The following is a 27,203-nucleotide window of genomic DNA, read 5'->3' as shown; positions in this document are numbered from 1 at the left end:
AGTTAAACTCAAAGAATTAAATATGTTTGTACTAGGCATGCCCCCTCCTCACATTCCCCTTTGCATAAGTTTCATTCATGAGTTATAAAGTAAACAAAAAAAAAAGAGAACATGAAGTGTAAATAAATATGTAAAAACAAAATAAAAGCAAAAATCTATTAAAACAAAAAGAGAGAAAGAACTGAGGTAAAATAAAATTAAACAGAGAATATGCTCCACAAGAATCATAGTGATGAATATATATCAATGCCAACAGAATGTAGTATAGATCAGTAAGTTAAGAATCAAGTTTTATATTGTACATATTTAGCATTAACATTACCAGAATATGTAAATTAGAGAACATGCCACAAAGAAAAATATATTTTGTTATCTTTGATATCAATTAACTCCATGTGATGGACTGTGTTGCCCAAAATTCTTTAAAGTTTACATTATTCTTTTAAGTGAATAAGACCACTAACTGTACGATCAACCTGGAAAACGCCAACCCTAACACAGATAACATTTTTTTAAAGGCTTTAAAACTTCATATCTCCTTAAAGGCCTTTAATTAAATAAATTACACATAATACGTAGCCCGTGAGGTGTACTGCATTATAATTTAACCATTTAGGCTACATGACAGAAGACGTTTACTTAACATGCAGAGAATCGAAAGCATGCATTACATTAACGTCAATATGTTTCCGTGAACCAATGAAAGACTTGTAGGCGGAGCGACATGTTCAGCTGAATATGCAGCCCCGCCCCGTATTCAGCCCCTCCCCGATCTGCGGGCTGCAGACGGGTGTACTTGGAGAGTGTACAAGCTCTGACTTGCAGATGAACAGATCCTGCAGTGATTTTGTCCAGCAGCAGAGGAAGCTGTGAGAGACACAGGACTCGCCAAACATTGACGTCACAAACCCCGCCCACACACAAGATTTTTCCTGGTTTCGTAAAGACTTCCAACATGCAGGTATTACATTTGCTTTAAATACAAGATCAGGGGAAAAACTTGCGCAAATATATGTGTAAATATAATATATTATGAAGAAAATGATCATTTTCTTTGTATTCAGTGAGTAGTTGTAGAAACTATTGGTTTCACTTTCATTTACGTCTGAGAATCCAAAACAAAATGATTGATTTTATACATTTGAATGTTCAATTTTATTCTGTTTTAAAGGTAAAACTTTTACTTGTTGAAGTGAAGCTTAATAAAACAGTGTTTGATTAAATCACAATATTGTTTGTCATTAATAGCATGTATTCAGGGTAAATCAGTGTCAGATCAGATGCACAGATACACTAACACTGAAACAGGGTCTCTACTTATTAAATACAGGAGGAAACCAACTTGTATTCAGAATCTATTTAATTTGAATATTTGAAATATAACATCAACATAACTAATGTAGTAAGATCTGTGTGATCTCTGACAGGAGGATGAAGAGACAAACATCAGGAGGAGGAGGAAGATAAACTGAAGAAAGAGAAGCAGAACAACATGAGCAGCATAATAACATGAAGATCAGCAACATCAGAAATGAACAGAGATGATGATCAGCTGATGAAGAGCAGAAGATCAACATGGCCAGCAGAGAGAGCAGAGGTCAGAGATTATCTGATTCAACATCTTTCCTGAAGTTAAAATCTAAACAAACACCAGTTAATCCTGATGACCAGCCTTATGGGTGTTTCAGTAAAGACGTCTGAATTATTCATTATTATCTGTATTGATATGATCTGTCCTGACATGTGCTCAATGTAATGTTTTATAGCCGTTGTTCGCGGTTCTGCTCACAAAAGAAGTCGAAGCAAAGAACTAGATCCTCCATTAAGTAAGTCTTTATAAACATTATAAACACTGAAAACAGTGACTGTATGACATGCTGTTAATCAGTCCCGACTTTGTTTCTGGTGATGTTGATGCACTGAAACCTAATAAGCTGACACATTACCTCCTTTAAAAGATTCGACTGCACTTCCAGTTTCCCCATTTATTGACTGACATTTATTCTACACGTTTCTCTTTTGCTGTAAAAGGTCTTTACCTGTCAAAAGTAGATGTTCTTGTTGAAATATTGCAGCAAACATGCAAGCACAACCCAGATGAAAATGTAAATATATTTGCTTAAACAGTAACTGCGTGACACATTATTTCCTTTTTAAATATGTAAAACAAAATTGTCATGCATTAATGGAGAAGTGTTGGCATGCCCTTAGCTTTGTGTGTTTTCCAAGGGCCTTGGTGAAGTTTTTTCCCCATGGTGCTCTTAGTGCTTTAGCCAACTTCATATGCAGAATAATATCAGTTTATTGGACTGATTGATTATGCTGACAACTGTCCATTTGCATCTGTGATTCAAAACCAACAGTAATATTAATAATACTGATGATGCATCATGTAAACGCTCTATGGAGACAGAAGAATTAAAGAAATTGAAAATCTGAATGACAGTGGGGCGAGTAAATGATCAATAACATTTCATCCTGGAACCCATCTAATGCTTCAATCATCTGCTGTTTCAGTGTCTGAGAAGCTGAATGTGTTGGTGTGCGGGAGCGACGGCTCACTGAAATCCTCCATCTCAGAGCTGATCCTGCAACACACACACAGAAGATCAGAGAGTGTGAGGACAGACGTGATCAATGTGCTGGAGCTTCCAGCTCTGTTCAACACTGGGCTCTCAGAGGAGGAAGTGATGCGTCAGACTCTCCACTGTGTGTCTCTCTGTCATCCTGGAGTTCATGCTTTCCTCCTCATTATTCCTGATGCTCCACTGACTGATGAAGATAAAGCAGAAATGGAGGAGATCCAGAAGATCTTCAGCTCCAGAATCAACAAACACATCATGATCCTCATCATGCAGAACTCAGAGCATCAGACAGCAGAACTCAGTGAAGAAACACAGGCTGTCATTCAGAGTTTTGGAGGAAGACATCATCACTTCAGTCCTGAAACACAAGTGTCCACATTGATGGAGAACATTGAGCAGATGCTGGAGGAAAACAGAGGAGGTGTTTACTCCACAGAGACATTCCTGGAGGCGCTAATGGAAAAACGGATGAAATATGAAGAGATGAAAATTAAGAAAAGTAATTTACTGGAGACACCACTGCTGACACAAGGTGAGGAGAATAAAATCAGTGTAAATGACAGAGTTTTAAACTAGACAATTCTAGATTCAAACTATAGTTTTGGGTTACAGGTGTATACATTTAATTTTAAACAGCAGAACGTCTTTTGGTTATAGATGTAACTCATGTTCCCTGAAAGAGGGAATGGGGCTGTTACACCAGAGACTGATGAGATGAGGAATTCCGCTTAGTTGACCAGTTACTCTGACAATTTGTGAGATAAATCTGCATATGAAGCCCCACCCTTTTATACGTATATCTAAGCGGCACATGTGCAATCACTTATCAGACTATCACTGAAGGGTCAGCTTATGACTAGCATTCAGCTGGCAGTTCAGTGTTAAGATCCTAGAGATATAATATCGCTATTCCTTCCTTCAGGGAACGAGGGATACATTTGTTTGTGAGTCCTTACCTCTCAGTTGGCCTCTGGATTAAGTTGGTAGCTAAAAAGATAGGGGTCGCTATGGAAAGTGCCCCCCCTTACAGACTATGCAATTTGCGCACCCCCCCCCCCACTCTTTAGTTTACACCCCCACCCCCCTTTAGTTCTTGCACCATTGAACACCCCATGCCTCCGCTCACACTCATACACTACGGATAATTTAGCCTACCCATTTTACCTGTACCATGTCTTTGCACTGTGGGGGAAACCGGAGGAAACCCACGTGAACGCAGGGAGAACATGCAAACTCCACACAGAAAAGCCAACTCACCCAGCTGAGGCTCAAACCAGCAACCGTCTTGCTGTGAGGTGATCATGCTACCCACTGCACCACCGTGACACTCAGCCTACTAACTTCATTTATTTATTTGTTACATTCATACAACATATCTGACCTTCCTCTTTGTGTCCTGCTTAGTGGCTCCATTCCCAACATCCTCCAACAAATATTTTCACTATTTCTCCTCTGTACAGCCAAACTTTCTCAATATTGCCTCTCTAACTTTCTGATAATTTTTAATGTTGTCCAGCCTTGTCACTGCCAAGGAAAAACTTTAATATCTTTATCTATGCTACCTCCAGCTCTGCCTCAGTGCCACTGTCTCTAAACCATAAAACATAGCTGGTCTCACCACTGTCTTGAACACCTTCTCCTTGATTCTTGCTGATATCCTGTCACTAGAAACTCCTGACACTTTTCTCCACCCATTCAAAACTCATCAAATTCTGTTATAAGTGGTTATTCCCCACATAAAGATCACATTTTTAATTTCTACCTTCAAACTCATCACTCTGTCAGATATATTTTCAAGTCATTCCTTACAAAAACTTTCTTACTAATCATTTTTTTCCTGTTCACACCATGATAAAATATTTTTCCAGTACTACAAGCTATGCTAACCTTCTGTCTTGTCTCCTTGGCTTTCTTGGGGCCAGCGGCCGTCATTTTTCGGCCCGCCGAATACCTTGGGCCAAAGAGGGCTAGCCGGGACTTCAGGGTGTGTGAAAGGAGAGGCGGGCAGTTTTCCGATCGCACATGAGTACATGCGCCAAACACATAAACAAATAAATAAATAAGGCAAAGAAAACATCTGGAACAAATTATAGGTTGGGGTCTTTTTGCGTATGATCGCTTTAATGTTTCTCTTTTAAATGTAAGGCTGTTGCATAAAATAATAAAGTAGTTTTAATTTATAGTGACGTTCTTTGCTGCGTCCTCCTTGATGTTTCAGTAACGCATACTAATCTTTACACCATATTAAACACACAGCAGACAGTAAAGGTTGTCAAGAGTTTTTGTCAAGTTTAAAAGGTGTGTTTGTGCGCGTTTAGATGCCTGTATGTGTGTGTGAGACCGCTCCCTTCATAGCTCTCTTGATGCTGCGAGCGGCTTTTTTCTTTTCTTTTTTTTATTGTTTTTATTTATTTTGGAGATAATACACTATATGAATACAACAGAAAGACATAAAACTTTTGTAGGCTCAATATAATAGTGTCATATCTAGATAAAATAGCGTAAGCTATATTGAAATAATTTAAAGAATTACAAAGTGAAGTTTATTCATAAACTAATTTCGAGAGGATCACGTGCTTATGATTTATCACGGCCAGTCTCGCATTTGCTAATCACTAATCTTCCAATCATAAGAGCCCTAAGCCACTATAAATAGCCTCAGTTTTCAGTTCACTTTATCTTCGTTTGGAAGAAACCCCCCTCCTCCCCTATTCTCCTCCTTTACCTGTGATTGGGCGGCACGGCGGTCCAGTGGTTAGCACTGTGAGCCACACAGCAAGAATACTGCCGGTCCTAGTTCCATAGGACCGGTGGGTGTTTCTGTGAGGAGTTTGTATGTCCTCCCCGTGTCCGCGTGGGTTTTCCCCGGGGTCTCCGGTTTCCTCCCACCATCCAAAGACATTCAACATACATAACATAGCTACAGCGGCAGGGGAGTTCTGAGATCCACCGAGCTCAGGCTCCCCTCTTGCTCTGCTCTCTCCCGGGACAGCATGCCAAATAAGCTTTGTAAATCATCAGCTAAGTGTGAACTCTTGAATATCAGATATAATAAAATCACATTAAACAAATAAACCAATATAAAACTAACAAAACCTAGCTAGAACAATTAGGTACTATATCAAACAGTTTTAAAGCCTTATTAAACTTTCATTTTTCAAAAGCCTCTCTAAAAAAAGATTTTAGATATTTTCTAAAAACAGTAAACACTGGAGAATGTTTTAAATATGAGCCTATTCATAAAGTATTTGGATATGATGATATTAATCAATCATGCAAACAGAGCATGTTTGGGGTGAGTGAAAGCAGAAACTTTTTCTTCTGTCTGCAGCTGCGCAGCACTGTACAGACGCATCGGGGAAAACTGCAAGTTCAAAATGTGTTCTGTGTCCTCAAACAAGTGTGTGTGTTTTTATATGACGTGGTAAAATTAAAAAAGGACATTTTAAATACATAAAGAGCTTTATTAGTGCATTGCTGCTGAGCGCAACGAAATATAGGCTATATTTTACTACGTGCTGCTCTTACGCGCTGAAACACTGAACACTTTCCTTTACTTCAGAAATAATGAGCAACATCTTTAAATAAAGGGAATCACCTATTAAGTGTCATAAAGCCCATAGGGAAAAATGAATGTTTGAGTTCTCTCCGGAGCATTTGGGATAAATGTTGGACAGCGTCTGTCTAACTGAGGATGTTATAAAATACATTTTATATTGAGTTTTTAACAGAGAATTTTATACATGTGGTGTTATATTATGGATGTGTGCGCTCCCTACGCTGGGTCCCTCTATTAGTGGCGGGACCACTGGATTTCGATGGCAACAGTTGGTCGGCGAGTAAATGAATATGATGAATGAGAACACACAGGCCTGTGCATATAGACATACATTGTGCTGCTGTACAGTAACGTGTCATTTGTTTGTTTTGGCTGTCCTAATTTTAATAGTTTCGTGATGATGTGGTGTGCTTTATCTGCCTGATTCCCGCTGAAGTGGGCGGATTGAGTGACGTTCGATTCAGGGGATGGTCAGGGGGCGGGGTTTGGGTGACGCGCTGCAAGCTACTAGCTACTATCACGCAACATGATTTTAGCCTCACTGCTCAACCTCCTGGGCGATTGGCCCGGCCTGGCCCGATATAAGCCCTGGCTCGCACTGGCCCGATAGTGGAAATGCGGCTATTGTCCCACCATTCAGGGTCTTTATTTTCAGTTCTAAAATCTTGCCTTTCATCTTCTGCCTGTGTCTGTGATACTTCTACCTGCTCTAATATTTTCAACAGAAGTAACCCAATTTCTGCTGGCAGCAGTTTCAGCTGGCATTTTACAACTTAAGTATTCAGATAATTCAAAAACAAGATCAAAGTTTCAATGGTCCGAAGGAAATGCAAATTATTAGAAAACTCAAACTCATCATAAAATATCAAACCAATTCTAATTCTACAACTTCAAATCAGAAAAAGTTGGGACAGTATGAAAAACGCAAATAAAAAAGAAGTGATTTTTGAATGTATTTTGACTTGTATTTCATTGCAGACAATTCAACAAACATGATTTAATGTGTTCCTCATGATTATTTATAAACACATCCAAATTTTTGTTCTTGCAACACAATTAAAAAAAGTTGTACCAGTTAAGCATTTACCACTGTGTAATGTTGGGATTCTTTTCCCAACACTTAAAAGATGTTTAGGGACAACAAGTGATGAAGTGTTTCAGGTGTCATTTTGGCCAATTCTTCCTAAAAGTAAGTCGTAAGGTGGGCAACAGTTCCGGGTCTACGTTGTCGCATTTTGAAGTGCCACACATTCTCTATTGTAGACAGGTCGGGACTGCAGGCAGGCAGGCCAGTCCAGTACCTGTATCCTCTTCCTCTGCAGCAGGACTCTGTAATGTGTGCAGAATGTGGTTTTTGCATTGTCTTGTTGAAATATTCATGGGCGTCTCTGGAGAAGAAGGCGGCATATTGTGCTCCAAAATCTCTCTGTGCTTTCCAGCATTAATGCTGCATCACAGAAGTGCAGTTACCTTTGCCAAGGGCACTGACACAATTCCAGACCCTGACAGACCTTGGCTTTTGGACTTGTTGCTGGTAACAATCTGGATGATCCTTTTCTTCTTTGGCCCAGAGCACACAGCGTCTATTTCTCTGAATAAATACCCGAAATACTGATTCATCTGAGCACAGTACATGCTTCCACAGTACATGCTTCCACCTCCGAGCCTAAAAAAAAATCAACGGTGCTTCTGGACACTGTTACATAGGGCTTCATGTTGGCACAGTACAGTTTTAACTGGCATTTGTGGATGTAACTGTATTATGGTACTTGACAAAGGTTTGCAAAAGTAGTCTTGAGTTCATGTGGTGATAAGGCTTATATATGAATGAGGATTCTTGATGCAGCGCCGCCTGAGGGATTAGAGATCACAGTTGTTCAGTTTAACCCTTGTCCTTTACACACTGAAATTCCTCCAGATTCCTTGAATCTTTTAATGATATTCTGCACTGTTGAAGTTAAATATCCTAAAGTCTATATGTTCATATTGTTTGCAATGATATACTTGTGAAAGTAAATTGAGAAATCACTACTTTCTTTTTTTATTTGTGTTTTCCATACTGTCCCAACTTTTGCTGATTTGGGGTTGTGTATTTGATGCTTTTATTTTCTCTTTACATTACAGACTTTAGAGTAAACACAGAGGATGACCTGAGGATTGTTCTTCTGGGGAAAACTGGAGTTGGGAAAAGTGCAACAGGAAACACAATCTTAGGAAGAAAAGCTTTTACAGCAGAAGCATCTCACCAATCAGTGACTAAAGAGAGTCAGAGAGAATCATGTGAAATCAATGGCAGACAGGTCACTGTGGTCGACACTCCAGGACTGTTTGATACTGAACTCACTGAAGAGGAGATCCAGAGAGAAATCAGACACTGCATCTCCATGATCCTGCCTGGACCACATGTGTTTCTCCTGCTGGTTCCACTGGGACGATTCACTAAAGAGGAGGAAACGTCAGTGAAGATCATCCAGGAGACGTTTGGGGAAAACTCTCTAATGTTCACCATGGTGCTCTTCACCAGAGGAGACTTCCTGGGAAACAAATCCATTAATCAGTGTTTGGGTAAACCTGGATCTCCTCTGATGAACCTGATTGAAGCTTGTGGACACAGATATCATGTGTTCAACAATAATCAGCCTGAAGAGCGAACACAAGTGTCTGATCTACTGGAGAAGATAGACAACATGGTGAAGGCAAACGGAGGAAGCTTCTACTCATGTAAGATGTTCAGAGAGATGGAGAGAGAAAAACAAGAACAGCAGATGAAGATCCTGATGGACAGAGTCAGAGAAACTGAAGAAGAGATGAAGAAACTGGAGGAAGAGAAAGACAGAATGAAGATGATGATGGAGGAAGAGCGACAGAAGCAGGAGACAGAGAGAAAGAGGAGAGAAGAAGAACTGAAGAGAGAAATAAGAGAAGGAGAGGAACATCAGAGAGAGATGAAAGAGGAGATGAAGAGAGAACGAGAGACATTTAGACACGAAATAGAGGAAATCAGGAGAGAAAAAGAGAAAATGCAGATCAAACATGAGACAGAAACAGACAGACTGATGAAGAGAATAGAGGAGGAGAAGAAGAAAAGAGAAGAGGAGAATACAGAAAGAGAAGAGAAATATACAAGACAGATCAGGGAGAAAGAGAGAGAGATGAAAGAAGAGATGAAGAGAGAAGGAGAGGACATGATGAAGGAAATAGAGAAACTTCAGATCAAACATCAGACAGAAACAGAAAGACTGATGAAGAGAATAGAGGATGAACGACAGAATCACGAAACAGAGAGAAAGAAAAGAGAAGAACTGATGAAGAGTCATAAAGAAGAGAAAAAGAGAATGAAGATGATGATAGAGGAAGAAAACATGAAGAGAGAAGAAGAACTGATGAAGATTCATAAAGAGGAAAAGAGAATGAAGATGATGATGATGGAGGAGGAACAACAGAAACAGGAGAAAGAGAGAAAGATGAGAGAAGAAGAGTTCAGAGAGAGAGAAGAGCGATATAAAAGACTGATTAAAGAGAGAGAGCAGAAGGAGAATGAACTGATAGAACAGATGAAGCTGGAGCGAATGCAGAAACAGAAACCAGAGGAACGACTGAGGAGAGAAAAAGAAAAACAGAAATCTGAACTTCACACGAGACTCCAAAGTCCAGTTAGTGATCAGACAACAGGTAAGACATGATTTTATAACATTATAAACCAGGGGTCACCAAACTTGTTCCTGGAGGGCCGGTGTCCTGCAGATTTTAGCTCCAACCCTAATCAAACACACCTGAACAAGCTAATCAAGGTCTTACTAGGTATACTAGAAACATATGGGCAGGTGTGTTGAAGCAAGTTGGAGCTAAACTCTGCAGGGACACCGGCCCTCCAGGACCGAGATTAGTGACCCCTGCTATAAAAGATCAGAGATTTTAAAACTCCTACATACTGATTTGTTTTAAATCAATGTTTAGTTTTATTCCAAGTATGAATGCTCATTTTAAGCTCCTTTACATGTGATGCATGTCATTTAAGTTCATTAGTTACATAGCTTCATTGCTAAATGGCTATCATGGATTTTATTGATAGAGTAGCTGTTCTTTATGCGCTTTATAAAGGCTGAAAAAACAGCTTAGATTTGTTTGGAGCCGTGTCTGAGTCCACTAGATCCATTCAGAGTGAGTTCATTAACTCCTCCTGAAACTGTACATAGATGATTGAAGCTTTCAGGCCTGGACAAGCCTAGTTTGATGAACTGGTGTCCGGTGTTGGCAAGAGTTTTCTTTTTTTCTACAAGTGCAAGCTCCTGATTGGTTAATGCTGCGCGAATGTCTGCTGAAGTTCAGATTTTCCAACTCGAGCAATTTGCACGTCAGTTGCACAAAATACTCAACTCACACTGCATCATTTATGCCGCCTCAGTGTTGCAGGATGTCTATTCGTGTCTTTGCATTGACTTAACATGTAAGTCACTCGCGCTTGATGCTTCATCCGCATCTGAACACAGCATGACAAGAAAAATGTTTGAAATAGTATATGTTGAAGAACAGGCTTGATGCGGTGAAGCTGCACCTGTGCATTATTTTCTAATGATTCCCGATCCTGGAGGTGATTATTGTGCTTCTTCTCTGGTCTCCACATCTGCTAAATCCACTCTTCAGATATTTTATTTTAGACATTTGTCAGGTTTTTATCCTCAAGCTGCTCTGAATGTGATATGTAAACATCCTACCAGACACCACAAGTCTCCCAGACGCTCAAAGATTCTCCTGCACATTGGGATGTCTACTCTACACATCTCATCCAAAACCTTCTGTTTTATTTTGATGTGAATTTTGGCTGTTGTAGCTGTTAAATAACCCAAATCATTCTGCGGAGTGATATGTTCAGCCATGAGCAAACTAGATTACTGAGTTGCATAAAAATATCTCACTTATAGTTAAGATAAACGTTTTCTCTGTCATTTAACAAGTTTAATATAACAAGTTTGTTTAATTTTTTGGCAACTGAAGTATGAGAGGTGTGTGCATGCTGTGTGTGAGACCTTTGGGTTCTGACAAGAGGGGTAGAGCTCAATAATATTTATGAGCATTTAAATATGGTCAAAACTAACCATATTTGGCCCAATTCTTATGATTGGAAAAATACATTGATATGAAAACTATATGATATGTTGGACCAACACATTCTATGGCACTCTAAATGGAAATACGTTTTTCAGTTTGGTGTTTAAGATGTGTTGCTGAAATGCTTTAGCTTCTGCTCAACAAAGTTCATAATTAATTCATTGCATTATTCATTGGATTGAACACAAATAAATGTGTATGTGTATTGTATGTATTAGCTGTTAGCACACTGATTTGGGTATGCATGTGAATAGTTTTGTATCTGACAGTGATGACCCATATTGCTTTCAAGGTCAGCAGCAGATGTGTTCGATATTTCATGTTATTATAGTTATGTTTTTCAGCTGTGATTGTGTTGGCTCAGTAGCCCACTCAATAGTCATTTTGTTAAAGTATGAGTAAATCCCTAGCACTGTGTCAGTGAACAATGCTCATTTAGACAGTAACAGCAATAAATATAATATTTTAATAGAAATAATTTACTTAATTTTTCTTAACATTTTGCATAAAATTTCTAAATGCTTTTAAAATATATTAATTCCAAAGATTCCACAAACTCAATCCTATACCTGATAATCCCAGAGAAGCAGAGCATTTAAATGTGATATAGACAGATTTATGAACAGAAAATGTTATTTTAATGGATGTGCTTACATTTTTCTTTTCTTTTTTATGTTTATGGGTAGTAAGAAACAACATAGGACAACAACTGATAAGTTTCAAGTCTTCTTTACTGTTTATTATTTCAGTTGCTGATCATTCAGAAGATCTTGAATGTCTGAGGATTGTGCTGATTGGGAGAACAGGAAGTGGAAAGAGCGCAACAGGAAACACTATACTGGGAAGAAAGGAGTTTCTCAGCCAATTAACCACAGATTCAGTGACGACTGTGTGTGAGAAGAGAGTTGGAGAAGTTGATTGTCGATCAGTAGCTGTTGTTGATACTCCAGGACTCTTCGACACGACACTAACAAATGATCAAGTGGTGGAAGAAATAATGAAGTGTGTTTCACTGTCAGCTCCTGGACCTCATGTGTTTGTCATTGTGGTGAGTTTAGGAAGAATAACTAAAGAGGAGACAGACACTATTGATCTGATCAAGAAGATATTTGGTACACTATCTGCTCAGTTCAGCATCGTTCTGTTCACCAGAGGAGACGAACTTGAGGATGAATCTATAGAGGATTATCTGAAGAGAAGCAAATCTGCAGAACTCCAGAAACTGATCAGAGATTGTGGAAACAGATTCCTGGTGTTCAATAACAGAGAAAAACAAGACAAAACTCAAGTGATGAAGCTGTTAAAGATGATAGAAGAGGTGAAGAGTAATAATCAGGGTGGATACTTCACTAACAGCATGTTTGAGGAGGCAGAGATGTCCATTAAGAAGAAGATGGAGGAAATTATGAAGGAGAGAGAAAGAGAGATTCTGAAACAGAAAGAAGAGTTACAAGACAAATATGAGATGGAGATGAAGGACATGATGAAGAGACTCGAGGAAGAAAAACAAAGAGCAGAAGGTAATAAATTCAGAAATAAAGTGGAAAAACTCAGAAAAGAGTTTGAAGAGAAGGAGAAAACAGATCAGAAGAAACGAGAGACTGAAAACCAGAAACGATTAGAAGAGGAAAAACAGCGGAGAGCTGAATATAATCAGAGAATAGAAGAAATGAAGAGAGAGATTGATAATCAGAGATCACAGTATGAACAACAGCAGAGAGAAAGAGAAGAAGAAGACAGAAAGAGAGAAGAGAAATACAGACAAGACAAAGACAAGATGAAAAGTGAACAAGAGAGAATTATAGCAGAATTAAAGAGGAAACATGAAGAAGAAACAAAACTGAGAGATTTAGAAGAGAAGAGGAGGAATGAAAAAGAAGAGAAGGACAGACAAAGATGGAAAAGAAGAATAAAAGAAGCTGAAAATGACAGAAAAGAGATTCAAGAGGAAATTAAACGACAGCAGAGAGAATGGGAGGATGAGATGAAGAGAAGGTTGAGAGAACGAGAGGAAGAAGAAAGAAAAATAAAAGAGAAACACGAAGAACAACTGAGAGTAAAACAAGAAGAACTGGAGAAAATGAGAAAGAGATTTGAAGGAGAAAGAGAAGAAGAACGACAGAGGATGGAAGAGGAGAGATGGAAACAGAGAAGAGAAAGAGAAGAAAAGGAGAGAGAATATGAGGTAATGAGACAGGGGACAAAGAGACATTATGAACGACTGGAGAGAGAGAGAAAAGAGGAGTGGGAGAGAAGAAAACACGAAGATGAAGAGAGACGAGAAGACGAGAGAAGGAGATGGAAGAGAAAGATTGAAGATCTGAAAAGAGAGCAGGAAGAGGAGATCAGGAGAAGAGAAGCAGAAGAAAAAGAAAGACAAAAGAGAGAAGAGAAAGAAAGAGAGGAAATAAAGAAGAAACATGAAGTTGAAGCCAGAAAACAAGCAGAAAAACTGAAGGATTTCAAAGAGAAAAAAAAAGAGCAGCACATTCAGGAGCTTCAGCAGATGCTAGAAGAACGTCTGAAACAGCAGGAATTAATGGAGAAACTTTACCAACGCATTAAAGATGAGAAAAGTGAAGAAGTGAATAAACTGAAGGCTGAGATTGAAAATTTAAAAAAGAAATCATGTAGACTTATGTGAAACAATCATGATAATTATGAAGTCAAATATACATCAGGCCTATTGCTGTTATCTTCAGCTTAGCTTTGGTTTTTCACAACTGATCAGTTTGTCTTGTGTTCTGGTGAGTTATTATACATATACGGTATATGACTCTAGGGAATATGAGCTTTTAAAATATGAGTTCCTCTACTACCCATCTATATACTCATTTCAAATCCACGCTTTGTGTTTAATTTGACTGTAAATAGATGTTTAAAACTCAGTGGTTGTCTAGTGGCCACACTTGTCTACTGTAAATAACTCGCATGGGCATGTACTGCACAATCATTGATTATGTGAGTTCATGGACTTCTAAAGGACATTGCAGTTTAAGTGGAGACTGAAAGGATGATCTGAGGTGGCATCAGTGAGCCTCACAGCCTGTGCTTGAGCCTGATCAAAGTCTACAGTTCTGTGGATTATAGACATTTATATACCCAAACACCCCAAGATGCTTATCCTGGGGCAAACTGTCTTAATCTATTTATTGAATGCAAACAATTTCCCACAATCAGTGCTGGAAAGCATAAATGGAGAATGTCCAGTGTGTCCTGTATGGTCAGATTACTTGATATTTGTCTTGATTTCAGCATGATTTGCTTGATGTAGGGTGTTGTGGGGATTCATTAGTTTCTTCTTGTGTACTGTATCATGGTGCACAATAACCGATGCCATGTCTAGACAGAGGTTTTCTTCAATATATGGAGATCTGTGTATTAGTATAACATGGATTGCACAAGGCTCCTCAGTCAATCATGAAACATCATTAACACCACTGGCCAGCAATTACAGCACACAGAACAAGCTGTCATGGCATTCCCTATCCCTACTCTGGTTTCTCAAAAAAAAATACAATTTTAATAGCCAAATCAAATGTATACGTCTTATCAAATGTATGTTTTAAGGGTAAATATATACATTTGATTCACCATTAACATGTTGTAAAACACATTGAAGATTAGCAAACAGGCTTTTGATTGATTAAAAGACAAGTTATTCCCTCATAAAAACTGTCTAATCAGCATAGTGACACCTCTCCTCCATTTACATCCATTTAAAAATGGCTTCTGGTCTGCTACTGGTGTTAGCATTAGCTGAAAACTTCTTGCTGTACCTACCATGCCACCCACAAAACACTATTATTTTGAGAGATTCTCTTAAACTTAAAATCCTAAAATGTAATAATTTTTTAAACTTTGAAAAAGCATAAATACTACAAAACCTAAAACTTGTGTCAGACATCTAGGAACTAGGAAGAGTACCGGATGTTTATCAGTAAATCCATATTTTTGTCTGCTTATTGAACGTTTACTTCAAGTGGTAATATGATGAGTTCCCATTTCTACACTTCTGAATATTAACCTAAACTATATTCAACACTCTTGTTCTCTTCTGGTAAAAGATATATCATCAATCTCACAGAGTGCTGAATATCCACTTATTCTGAATGCTATTTCTAACTAAACCATACAGTATACGTTCATAACACCTTAAAATAACCCCAGACAGCTCATAAAGTATATATTATGTCACATTTGCTCTTCTATTGACAGCCACAGGACATGCTTATCTCATTCTTTGTGTTCAGAAATAAAGAGGGTGCTAAACATTTTTCTTTCATAGTAACTCTTGATGTAGGTTTTAAACCAACAGTTCAGATGTTTCCTCTTTGTTTGGACATTATTAGATTGAGTGCTCAGGACTTTTATCAATTTTTAATGGCTGCTTATAATGTTTAACTTGAATCAACTGGACTTTTCAGTAACGCTTTCTTTTACAACCCGCAAAGTACCGCGTAAGTGCAGTAAAATAAGGGTGTAGTTTTCTGTACGTATTGTGTAAGTATATTGAATGTATGTGCAGGTATAAGGGAACAAAGTGTAATGCTTGGGTAATTAGGGGGTAACAACCAGATATTCAACATGAAAGTACCGCATAAGTTTACTTAATTTATGGTGCAAATTGCCAAGAAACAAACCATAATGTTTGCATAATAGGGGGGGTTACAATAAGATATTCAACACGCCAAGAAACACTACGTAAGTATATTATGTTTAGGATGTACTTTTCTTTAGATATTGTATACATATAAAGAATTATGCAAGGGTGGTGTCAATAAAATATTTTTATATATATATATATATATATATATTTCCATACACTACTTATGAATGTTCACTCGTCGATCTCACCACAGGCATCAATGTCTCAACATCACTATCAACAAATAACTCTGCATGATATAGGCCTACCGTCTGGGTTCAATACAGATTAAAACAGGCTCGCATCTTTACTGCTGTTTGCAGAGGGGAACTAACTGTTGCATTTCAGTGAACGATGCTTTACAGAAACATTTAGTAATTTGGTCTTCAATGAAAAAAAAATGCTGGTTTTCTCTATTCTTAGTGTTCAAGTATACACTAGTTTGTTAAAGTTCAGCTTCTTCCCTCCTTGTTCCCTGTAGTTAAAGGGTAAATACAACATTTGTTCCCCCCTTGTTTCCTTTAGTTTACAATGTAAAATCTTAAAGGCAGTAAAATAAATATACAAACACACAATATATTTCTTCTTTACTTTGTAACCTTTATTTTAACAAATAGGCATGTTAAAACACTTCATCTTAATTAAACATTGTCTTGTCTATCATTGCCTATACTCATTTATTCATTCATTTTTGTGCTTAGCCCCTTTGTTAATCTGGGGTCGCCACAGTGGAATGAACCACTAACTCATCCAGCATATGTTTAATGCAGCAGACGCCCTTACAGCTGCAACCCAATCACTGGGAAACACCCATACACACTCATTCACACACATACACTATGGACAATTTTAGCTTACCCAATGTCACCACATATTTTTGGGCTTGTGGGGGAAACCGGAGCACCCAGAGGAAACCCACGCCAACACGGAGAAACGCCACACAGAAACGCCAACTGACCCAGCCGAGGCATGAACCAGCAACTTTCTTGCTGTGAGGCAATTGTGCTACCTACTGCACCACTGTGTTGGTCTGCCTATACCAGGGGTGTCCAAACTCTGTCCTAGAGAGTTTAGCTCCAACCCTAATCAAACACACCTGAACTACCTAATTAAGCTCTTACTAGACATACTAGAATCTTTCTGGCAGGTGTGTTGAAGCATGTTGGAGCTAAACTCAGCAGGACACTGGCCCTCCAGGACAGAGTTTAAACACCCCTGGCCTATACTCAAACAGCAAAATAACACATTATTTCATTCCCCCTTTTTTCTGGCATCTCTTGCTTGGCTTCCTCTTCTGCTCTTCTCAGCTTCCACTGAGGACTCTGATGGTGAGTGGCTGATGAAATCCCATGGGTCTTGCTGCTCTGCATTTATATAAAATATATGAACAGACAGAAAGGCTTTTAGTAAGATATAGACATGTTTATTTTGCTGTTTAATGTGTGTGTGGTGGTTGTCCAACAATTCCCCACACTAAACATTTACAGATACCATATAGACACTATACATTACTATCAAACACAACTACTATCATCAGTTCATACGGGAGATTGTGATCATTTATAGTGATAATAATTAAAGCGCAGAGGGGAAAAGTTTAAATATCAAGTGAAATAGTTAAAGTTGGTTATTTTTTCTGTAGCATTTCAGTTTGATATATCAATTTACATTTCCAAACATTACTTTTGTCATTAGCTGTAATTAACATATACAGGGAGAAAATAGTCTGCACAGTGAGTATGACCACAGCCAGTGCTCCACACACACACACACACACACACACACACAAAAACAGATCTGATTTGATCATCCAGTCTGTCTGGAATGATGTGAAGAAAGTGAGATAAACTAAACCCAGAAGAACTTTGGCGACATCTCTAAGATGTGCAAAAACAAATGAAGTAAATGACAGTAAACATTGGTAAATATTCGCTACTGGCTGTTTAGATTCGGGCATGAACTAACGTTAATCTTACACTAAAATAAATTGAACAAAATAAATATAATCTGGTTAATGCACAATTTCTAATTGTAACAGTGGCCTTTATTTACTAACAACGATTTACTCACTTGTGTTACATACAGTACGGTGGCCGGGAAGTGCAAAATAACATTACAAAGTGGGAAACACTTTTACAAAGCTCGAGACAAATTTACATTTTAAAAAATGTTTTACCTGTCATCAGACACAATTACATACAAAAAACTATTTTTCCAAGGACGATACAAATTTACATTTTAGAAAAAGATTTTGGTGACCGAACATGGACAGCGGTCGAGGGTTGTTTTGTGGCGAGCGCATGAGCAGCTTAACACAGTTTTGCTTAACGTGTGGTCAGTGTTTGGAGTTTATAAAGGACGCGGACCAGATGGCAACACCAGACATACTGCATCAATGTTTTCAATATTTTAACGAGGGCCACTTGTACGCTGTCTACACGGTGTAAACATCTGCTTGAGGGCTCTTAACATTAAACTGAAGAAGCCAGTGTTACGGTTTAACTGGTGTCCGTGTTAACTGGGGACCCTTTTCAGATGTAAACTATTCACGTTTACAGATTGGCAGATTCGTCACTTTTTCACAGCAGCAAAATATGCCCATATCAAATAAAGATTCTTATTACTTAATGTCAGTGTCAACATTATCGATTTAAATATTTGTGTAGCAGAACAGTATAAACCAAAATTAATGTAAAGAAATCATTATAATTGACATGTCATCAACGGGATTCGAACCCAAGTCAAAAGGTTTTGCACAAGTATCAATCGACCTATCTAACTGAGCTCTTCTAAAAGTCAATATAAAAACAGTTTTGCTTATACTCAGACTATGACCTTTGACCCCTAACAAACTGTGAACGTACAGCAGGTGGCGCCACAAACCAATCTCCTGCAGCACTGAGAGAACACATGCAGTTTATGTGTGTGCGTAATATACATAACATTGTGTAGTCAAGATCTGATTGGACAGGAATCAGGGACTGATTATTCTCTTTAGCCAATTACCAAGAAAAAATGAACAAAGTAGTGACTGCAGGTTAAAGGAGAATAATGCAGTAAAAGTAGAGATACAGCACTGAAAATGTAGTCAAAATAACACTGCTTGAAACTACTTAGGAATGTACAATACCTGAGAAACGCTATTCAATTACAGTGATCTGAGTATCTGTAATTGTTAATTTTACACCACTGATCATTTCTAGGTTGGTCTTGTTTCCAAACATTTCAACTTGTGGACAGAATCCCAATGAGCTTACTGCACATTTGTAATGAGCTCTTGCGAGTGAGCCATTCTCTCAATATTTGTAGTGTGTATTTACAGCGGGGGAAAATGAGTATTGAACACGTCATGTTATAATATCTAATATAATATAGAGAATAATATCTCTAAAGGAGCTGCTGACATGAAATTGAAGCAGATTGAGAAGCAGCTGAGGAAGGGCAGAGGATTGCTGAAGAACCACAGTGAGATTTCAGTTGCTGACTGGGCTTTGCATGTCTTTCTACACCTCCCGTTCAACACTTTCTCCCTGCATTTAATTTCACTACACATAACTTTATCTGTAATCGAATTAGTTTAGTTTTCTCAGCATATTTAGATTTCTTAGGTTTTTACCAACATCAGGATATAATTTCAAGTCAACAGCACCTTTAGAAATAGGGTTTCTGAGAAAAATGGTGACGTGTTCATTACTTATTTCCCCCCACTGTATAAACAATAAAAGAGTGACACCAAGTCGAAAATGAATAAACAGCTTTCACTGTTTTATTATGTTTGTGGTTTAAAGTCTTTTTGAAAGTCCAGGCATTGAGAGTCACGCAATTGATTGTATTCTTACGCTCTCACACAGGGCCGGAGTGGGACTCCTTTTCAGCCCTGGAGTTTTAAGCCTTAGACCGGCCCACCTCAGTTCATGACTGACTATACTGAAATAACGTCATTTCGAATTCAGTTTCTAATGACACCATCACGTATTTTTCAAGAAAACAGCTGCTTTATAAGTTAAAATGTTTAACAACCCAAACAGTATTATATGTCTAAACAATAAAAATGAAATAAACAAATAAATTCAATTAGATAGGTAAGTATCAAACTCGGGTCCTGAAGTGTGGTAATGCAACGTGTTGACCACTGGACCACAATAGCACTATAGTTAAAAACTTTTTTTATTGACGACTTAATCTTTTTTTCCCCTTTCTAGATTTCTGATCAATTTATGTCAGATTTATGAATGTAGTGAATCATCTGATTTTCATTGAGCGCACGTAATATTCATTAATATTAATTATTCGAATTCTTATATTCACTAAGGTGCCGCTGTTTGGGGTTGAATAATAGTCTCGCACCGCCCCTTCTTGAATTCCGGGTGTGAACATGCATGCCGCATGCCAGACAAAATAGATGCTGCTCACGCGGTGTGTGTATTATGGAAGACTCAGATTCATATCTGGGTAGGAGAGGTGTTATATCCAGATCATATGCATTATAGGTTTGTAGAAGTTACACATTGAAATACCCTTAAATATACATTTTTAGTGTATAACTTCTGCGGGCCATACATTATAGAATAATTTTCTTTAAAAACATTTTATTAATCTTATTTTTTAATTCACTATAGAGGTGTGGCCAGGTAGATGGCCAACAAGACACTGTGCCCAGGGGCCTCTGCATTCTCAATCCAGGCCTGCGTTTCATAGACTTTCATTGGGATTCTCAGTCTACATGAAAACAAAAAGCCATAATTGATTAAAACGTAATATGATTATTATCTTGATGGATAATCAAAAACAATAAGTGAGATGCATTTTGAAATGCACTAGGTTTACAAACAAATGTAAAAGCAGTTTACTCTTCTTCAGCAATCTGTAATCTTCTGTAAGGGAAGGGTTCACTCTTATTAGTGTCATAATGATGTTATTAAAAAAATATTAATTTAAGTTAATAGATGCACATTTTAGACGGCAGGGGTAACAGCCTTTCATGTACAGGTGTCGGCACGCAGTGAGTTTTGGAAATCGACAAAATTAAAGTTTAACTAAAATGATGATGATCTTATTTTGACTAGCATATCTCCTGATTGTAACGGGGAGACTGACACGGAGGGATCCATTTTGCAGTATTTTATAGACACAGTTCAATCACAAACATACAACACGCACTAAAGTGCAAACTCACATCAGCAGCAATCAATATGGATCGTGGGGCTGGCGGCTGACAGACACAGAGTGATATACCAGGCATGGATCAGAGGCAGGCGGCGTGGTTCAGAGTCCATATAACAAGCGTGGGTCGAAGGCAGGCAGAAGGCAACTCAGAGTCAGCAACAGTCTGGGGTAATGCACAGGAGATCAGGCAGGAAATAACGCTCAGAAATGTTGGCCGGGGCTGAAAAAGACTTCGCAGTGAACTGGTGTTTGAGTGTGGCTTATATAGGGAGCGTGGGTCGTTAACGGGATTCAGTTCAGGTGTGTGCACAATCAGTTTAGGTGGATGATGTAATGCTTAGAAGTCCGGGGATGGCGGCCTCTGCTGGCCAGCGAGGGGAATGACTGGGACAGAGTCGGTGACACATCTTGCGGAAATATTACCAACGATCCATCAGGTAATGTTTTCCCCTCCTCTCTCTCTCTGTTGGTAAAGTGCTGTTAAAAAATATTTTTCCTCCATATCCCATAATGCACAGCACATTGGCCTACAGCAGATGAATTGGTCCAAAAGGCGCAGTACTTTTTCGGGTTGGACCTGTTTTAGTACGAATCATATTCTCACCACCAACAAACCGCTCCAGGGTTCGTTTGAAAGCGCACCGAGACCACCTCTTCAAGCAGGTCTCAGTACGCTTATTTGGTTCGTTTTTGGTGCGCACTCGAGTACAATTACTGCATTCTCACCTGCCCGGTTGATTCAATCGAACTAAATAAGGCAGGTGTGAAAGCACTCAGAGTGTTAATCTCGTACAACTGAACCAGTGCTGGTGACATCAATGTGATGCATTCGCGCAGAAAAGCATTAATGCACTGCTCCTGCTTGACTCTGACACACTGCTCTGCTCCCAGTGTTATGCATTGTGAAACAGGCGTAACGAGTCAGTGTCGGCACACTGAGTTTTGAGAGTCGACAAAACTAAAGTTTAAAGAATATGATGATGATCTTATTTTGACTAAACATGCTATGAAGAAGAAAGGAGGGATGACGAGTCAGGGAAGTACGACTCGGGCCCAATAAAGTTCTCCATGAGTCGAGTCTAAAAGACAGCAGATCATTAATTCATTCATTCATTTTCTTTTTTGGCTTAGTCCCTTTATTAATCTGCCACAGCGGAACTTATCCAGCACATTTTTTCGCAGCGGATGCCCTTCCAGCTGCAACCCATCTCTGGGAAACATCTACACACACTCATTCACACACATACACTACGGCCAACTTAGCCTAGCCAATTCACCTGTACCGCATGTGTTTAAACTGTGGGGGAAACCGGAGCACCCGGAGGAAACCCACGCGAACACAGGAAGAACATGCAAACTCTGGTGACCCTCGCTGGGGATTAAACCGGGTGCTACCCATGCACTGCTTTGAAAGTTAAAATCGAGGTCTTAAAATCAATCTGTGATTTAACAGGAAGCCAGTGTAATTGCTGTAGCACAGGAGTAATACGATGACGTAATAATGTGTGTGTCAGAACCTGTGCAGCGGAATTTTGTATATATTGTAGTCTTCTGAGAGAACTTGTAAGTAATCCCCCAAAAAGTGAATTACAAAAATCAAGACGTGATGTGATGAAGGCATGGATAAGCCTCTCTGCATCAGGTCGGGAGAGAAATGGTCTGATATCTGCAATATTGCGGAGATGAAAGAAGGCAGTTATATTTAAGTGTTTAAAGTGGGAGTAAAAACTGAGCTGTGCATCAAAGAGCACCCCAAGATTACACACCTGGGTAGAAGGAGACAGTTATACATTATCAACCGAAAGTGTAAAATCCTTTTACTGGCTAACTTTAGTAGGAGTGCCAATTAATAAGACCTCAGTCTTGGAACTGTTTAATTTAAGGAAGTTTTGACTCATCGAATAATTTAATTTCTAAAAGACAGGCAGATAAACCTGACATAGCAGTGTTAAGATCGGGGCGAGCACTAACATAGATTTGAGTGTCATCAGCATAGCAGTGGTACCTCAAGCCATATTTACTCATAATCTGGCCAAGAGGCAACAAATAAATACTGAACAGCAGTGGACCAAGCACAGACCCCTGAGGAACACCCTGATGCAATGGGACAGTCCGAGATCTATGAGCACCCAAACAAACAAACTGATAGAGGTCAGCAAGATAACAGACAAACCAGCTAATTACTGTACCACATAGATATATACAATAGATATCGCATAGGGACCCTGAGCATGCGTCAATAGCGCCGCCACATTGGTACAGTGCTCCCAGGACAAATGTCATTCAACCGCACTAGTCAAGACAGTGTTATTACGTGAAGATGCGGGACTTTAGCGCTGTCTACGAGTGTAGTAACGAGCAAACAAAGAAAACAAAGCACAAAGGCAGAATATTTCATAGGTAATATTACGTTTTTTCTGTTTTTGAATGTTCTGAACATTTGTGCTAATCAGGTAACGTTATTGATGATAACAGTCACTTACTGCATTCACCATACGGCAAAGCAGCTCCAACTTGCACTAAACACTCGGCTTATGCTAGTTTTGTTGAATAAAACCAGCAGACAATATAAATGAAATATGACAACGAGATGCTGCGCTGCCAGAAACTTGTATTATTGTCGGCTAATGTTAGTGAAAGAGTCGTTCGGGGGATTCATTCCCAAACGAATCGCTCTCTCCATCAGTATGAGCAGTGAAAGCAGGAGAGGAGCTGTGTTTCAGGACATGGATTAGATCAGATTTAACAGGGAGGGTGAATAGTAAATTTCCATACATACAAACACAGGCTATTTGTCAGGAATGGCCGTGCGGTCACTGATCCATCAATGTAGAAAAGTGATGTAAAATTATAATTTTCATAATTACAAAATCAAATTTGCATACTAACATCCAGGAAAACTCCCGATCATAGATATATGTGTATATGTGTATATCTCTGGCTTTGGATGGCCACAGTCCTCCACTGTACCTTGGCCCCGCATTCATTTCAAAGGAGCGCTACCCTGTTCCAAAATGGCGGCGCTATTGACGCATTCCTTCCAATATACAACAACAGGGTAGGTGACATCTAATGTATAAATCTATGACTGTACCAGACAAACCAATCCACTTCCTGAGCCTGTCCAGCAGTATACTGTGGCATATGGTGTCAAAAGCAGCCGTAAGATCTAATAAGACGAGAAAGCCACAGGCCCCACTGTCTGCAGTTAGAAGAAGGTCATTTACGACCCTAACTAGAGCAGTTTCAGTACAGTGACCTGCTCTGAAACCAGACTGAAACTTCTCAAATAGAGTGTTTGCATGAAGATGATCATGGAGTTGGCTCACCACCACACATTCAATTAAACTGTTCCTGCAAAAGACCTCTTAAATGATCTTAGCAGATCACTCTAGTTGTGTCTTTGTGTTCCAGATATATTTAGGACAAATTTCTGATATTTATTTAGAATTTAGAATATTATATATATATATATATATATATATATATATATATATATATATATATATATATATATATATATATATATATACATTTTTACAACAGTTCTGTCTGGTTCTCAAATCTGATTGGCTGATAGCCGTGCAATATTCTGCAATATCAGAACTCCTACGGCCTCTTTACCCTTTGTGTATTACTCCGCCCACATACAGCCAGCAGAAAGCAGACACCACAGATCTACAGTTTAAAAGATGCACGCTCAGCTGTTTAACTGTCAGCTTATGATTGGAATGTGGAAGAAAGTAGTTCCTCATACAAAAGGGTTTTTGAGACTCTCCATGTTTGATTTTGTTTTTATATACACAATCATGCCGTCAAACTGTTGTATAAATGCAATATCACACGAGTAGCAGTGCAATATGGCTGTATATCGGCACTGGTGGGGGCACTAAGGCAACCAACGCACGCCTCCCACCAGTGCCGATATACAGCCATATCGCACTGCTACTCCTGTGATATTGCTCATATATATATATATATATATATATATATATATATATATATATATATATATATATATATATATATATATACACTTTTATTTATTTAAAAGAAATATCAATATATTTTATATATATTTAATTAGGTGGCGAAATGGGTAGTAATGTGGTCTCACATCAAGAAGGTCACTGGTTTGAGTCCTGGTTGGGTCAGTTGTCATTTCTGTGTGGAGTTTGCATTTTCTCCCCGTGTTGGCGTTGGTTTCTTTCAAATGCTCTGGTTTCCCCCACAGTCCAAATACGTGGTATAGGTGAATTGGGTAAGCTAAATTGGCCGTAGTGTATGAATGTGTCTGAGAATGAGTATGTATGGGTGTTTCCCAGTACTGAGTTGCAGCTAGAAAACATATGCTGAACAAGTTGGCGGTTCATTCCACTGTGGCAACCCCTGATTAATAAAGGGACTAAGCCGAAAAGGGAATGAATGAATATATTTATTTATAATAAATATTGTTTAAAAAAATGGAGGGTGAGGGGCTTTTGAGGAGGGCTCATGGTCCTGGTCCTCAATGCAAAAGACAGTGATGACATCAGAATATGCATAGTTCTGAATAATTTCTAAATGAAATTATGAGATGATTAACTATGCTATACACATATTCTTGCACTCTGTCATTGACGACATATGAATAGACTATTTTCAGACATCAGACATTTGTCATTATCAGGTTCTCTCCTGCATGTTCAACATTATTTGGAGCAGATATACTGCCACTGCCGCATCAGTAAATGTTTATTCTCACACAGAAGACTCACACTGAGGACACAGGCACACTCAATCTCTTTCATCAAAACATTACCTGAATATTCATTTTCACACAAACCTCATTCTGTCTTTAAAAAGATTATAATATTGCTTAAACTTGTGGACTTGGTCCAGTCATTCTCCATTCTGAATGTTGACTGGATTTAAAAATAACTCTTCATTAAAACCTTTACACTCTCCTAACTCTACCACAAAAATTGCTCCCCCAGTAGTTCTATCAGTCCACCCTTCTGGGGTTGGCAAGAAGCGAGCCTGCCAAGTAAAGTAGTATAATAATGTATAACTCATCTTTATTAAACACCTATAAGACTGATCATTTAGTTTTGAACTGTAGGAAAGATGTTTGATCAGATGTGTCTGAATAATCTCTGACCTCTGCTCTCTCTGCTGGCCATGTTGATCTTCTGCTCTTCATCAGTTGATCATCATCTCTGTTCATTTCTGATGTTGCTGATCTTCATGTTATTATGCTGCTCATGTTGATCTGCTTCTCTTTCTTCAGTTCATCATCTTCCTCCTCCTCCTGATGTGTGTCTCTTCATCCTCCTTTCAGAGATCACACAGATCTTACTACATTCATTATGTTGATTAATTAAATATATTTAATATTCTGTTATAATAATGTTTTGAATACTAGTTTGTTTCCTCAAGACAGTAATTAATAAGTAGAGAAATGTTTGTGTGTTGGTGTATTTGAGCATCTGATGACACTGGTTTACCCTGAATATATGCTATTATTAACATCTCCTATTTAGTGACTTAATCCAACACTGCTTTATTTAAATGGTTCGTGTTGCTGAAAATAAACACCAGTACAACACAGCTCAAGTTCAACAATTACAAACGTTTTACCTTTAAAACAGAATAAACATTCAGATATAGAAAACGAACCATTTTGTTTTGGCATCTCGGACATTTAAAAAGCAACAGCAACATTTGAAAGCAACAGTTTCTGCATGCTGTACAACTACTGTACTGAATATAAAGAGTATTATAATACATGTATGCAGATATGTGCGCATGTTTTTCCACTGACCTTGTTTTTAAATGTTTTTAAAGCAAACGTGATTCCTCCATGTTGAAGTGTGTACGTTCCTTCAAGAAACCAGGAAGAAACCTGCGTGTGGGCGGAGTTTGTTGCGTCATTCTCCACCCTTTACCTGAGACTTATTCATATGTCTTCAGTAGAAATCAGCGTCTGGAAAGTCCTCACTCTCTCAGAGCTCCCTCTGCTGCTGGAAATAATCACTGCAGGTGTGGATGGCTGTAGTTTAGGGTAATAATGAAGTGATGAGGTCCTCTACTGGTGAACTACTGGAGCTGCAGATAATCAACTACAATTAGAAACAGCAGCTTGATTTACTGTTTT

General features: G+C 38.6%; 1 protein-coding gene and 2 long non-coding RNA genes across 3 annotated transcripts; 1 reads left to right on the top strand and 2 right to left on the bottom strand.

The window, feature by feature from the left end:
- The first annotated feature begins 782 nt into the window (after positions 1-782).
- LOC147845373 (uncharacterized) lies at positions 783-14,753 on the top strand. The gene is made up of 6 exons (XM_087243517.1): positions 783-961; positions 1,428-1,597; positions 1,767-1,826; positions 2,518-3,117; positions 8,269-9,816; positions 12,003-14,753. Exons 2-6 carry the CDS (start codon positions 1,576-1,578, stop codon positions 13,895-13,897), a joined length of 4,125 nt encoding a protein of 1,374 aa, XP_087099643.1. The 5' UTR covers positions 783-961; positions 1,428-1,575; the 3' UTR covers positions 13,898-14,753.
- On the bottom strand, positions 12,017-15,678 carry LOC147845372 (uncharacterized). Its single transcript, XR_015480347.1, has 2 exons — positions 15,231-15,678; positions 12,017-13,705 (listed from the first exon to the last, which is right to left on the bottom strand). It is a non-coding gene; the product is annotated as an uncharacterized LOC147845372 (long non-coding RNA).
- An 812-nt stretch (positions 15,679-16,490) lies between these two features.
- LOC147845371 (uncharacterized) lies at positions 16,491-26,953 on the bottom strand. Its single transcript, XR_015480320.1, has 3 exons — positions 26,871-26,953; positions 26,208-26,380; positions 16,491-17,265 (listed from the first exon to the last, which is right to left on the bottom strand). It is a non-coding gene; the product is annotated as an uncharacterized LOC147845371 (long non-coding RNA).
- Positions 26,954-27,203: the final 250 nt, after the last annotated feature.

Source organism: Danio rerio, chromosome 3 (genome assembly GCF_052040795.2).
Source record: "Danio rerio strain M-AB ecotype USA chromosome 3, GRCz13ab, whole genome shotgun sequence".
In the NCBI taxonomy this organism is placed as follows: domain Eukaryota; kingdom Metazoa; phylum Chordata; class Actinopteri; order Cypriniformes; family Danionidae; genus Danio; species Danio rerio.
This window is presented reverse-complemented; position numbering and strand designations above follow the sequence as displayed.

Coding starts and splice junctions, on each gene's coding strand:
- LOC147845373 (XM_087243517.1), top strand. CDS start 1,576: ATGGCCAGCAGAGAGAGCAGAG. Junction 3,118..8,268: donor GACACCACTGCTGACACAAG/GTGAGGAGAATA, acceptor TTTACATTACAG/ACTTTAGAGTAAACACAGAG. Junction 9,817..12,002: donor AGTTAGTGATCAGACAACAG/GTAAGACATGAT, acceptor TTATTATTTCAG/TTGCTGATCATTCAGAAGAT.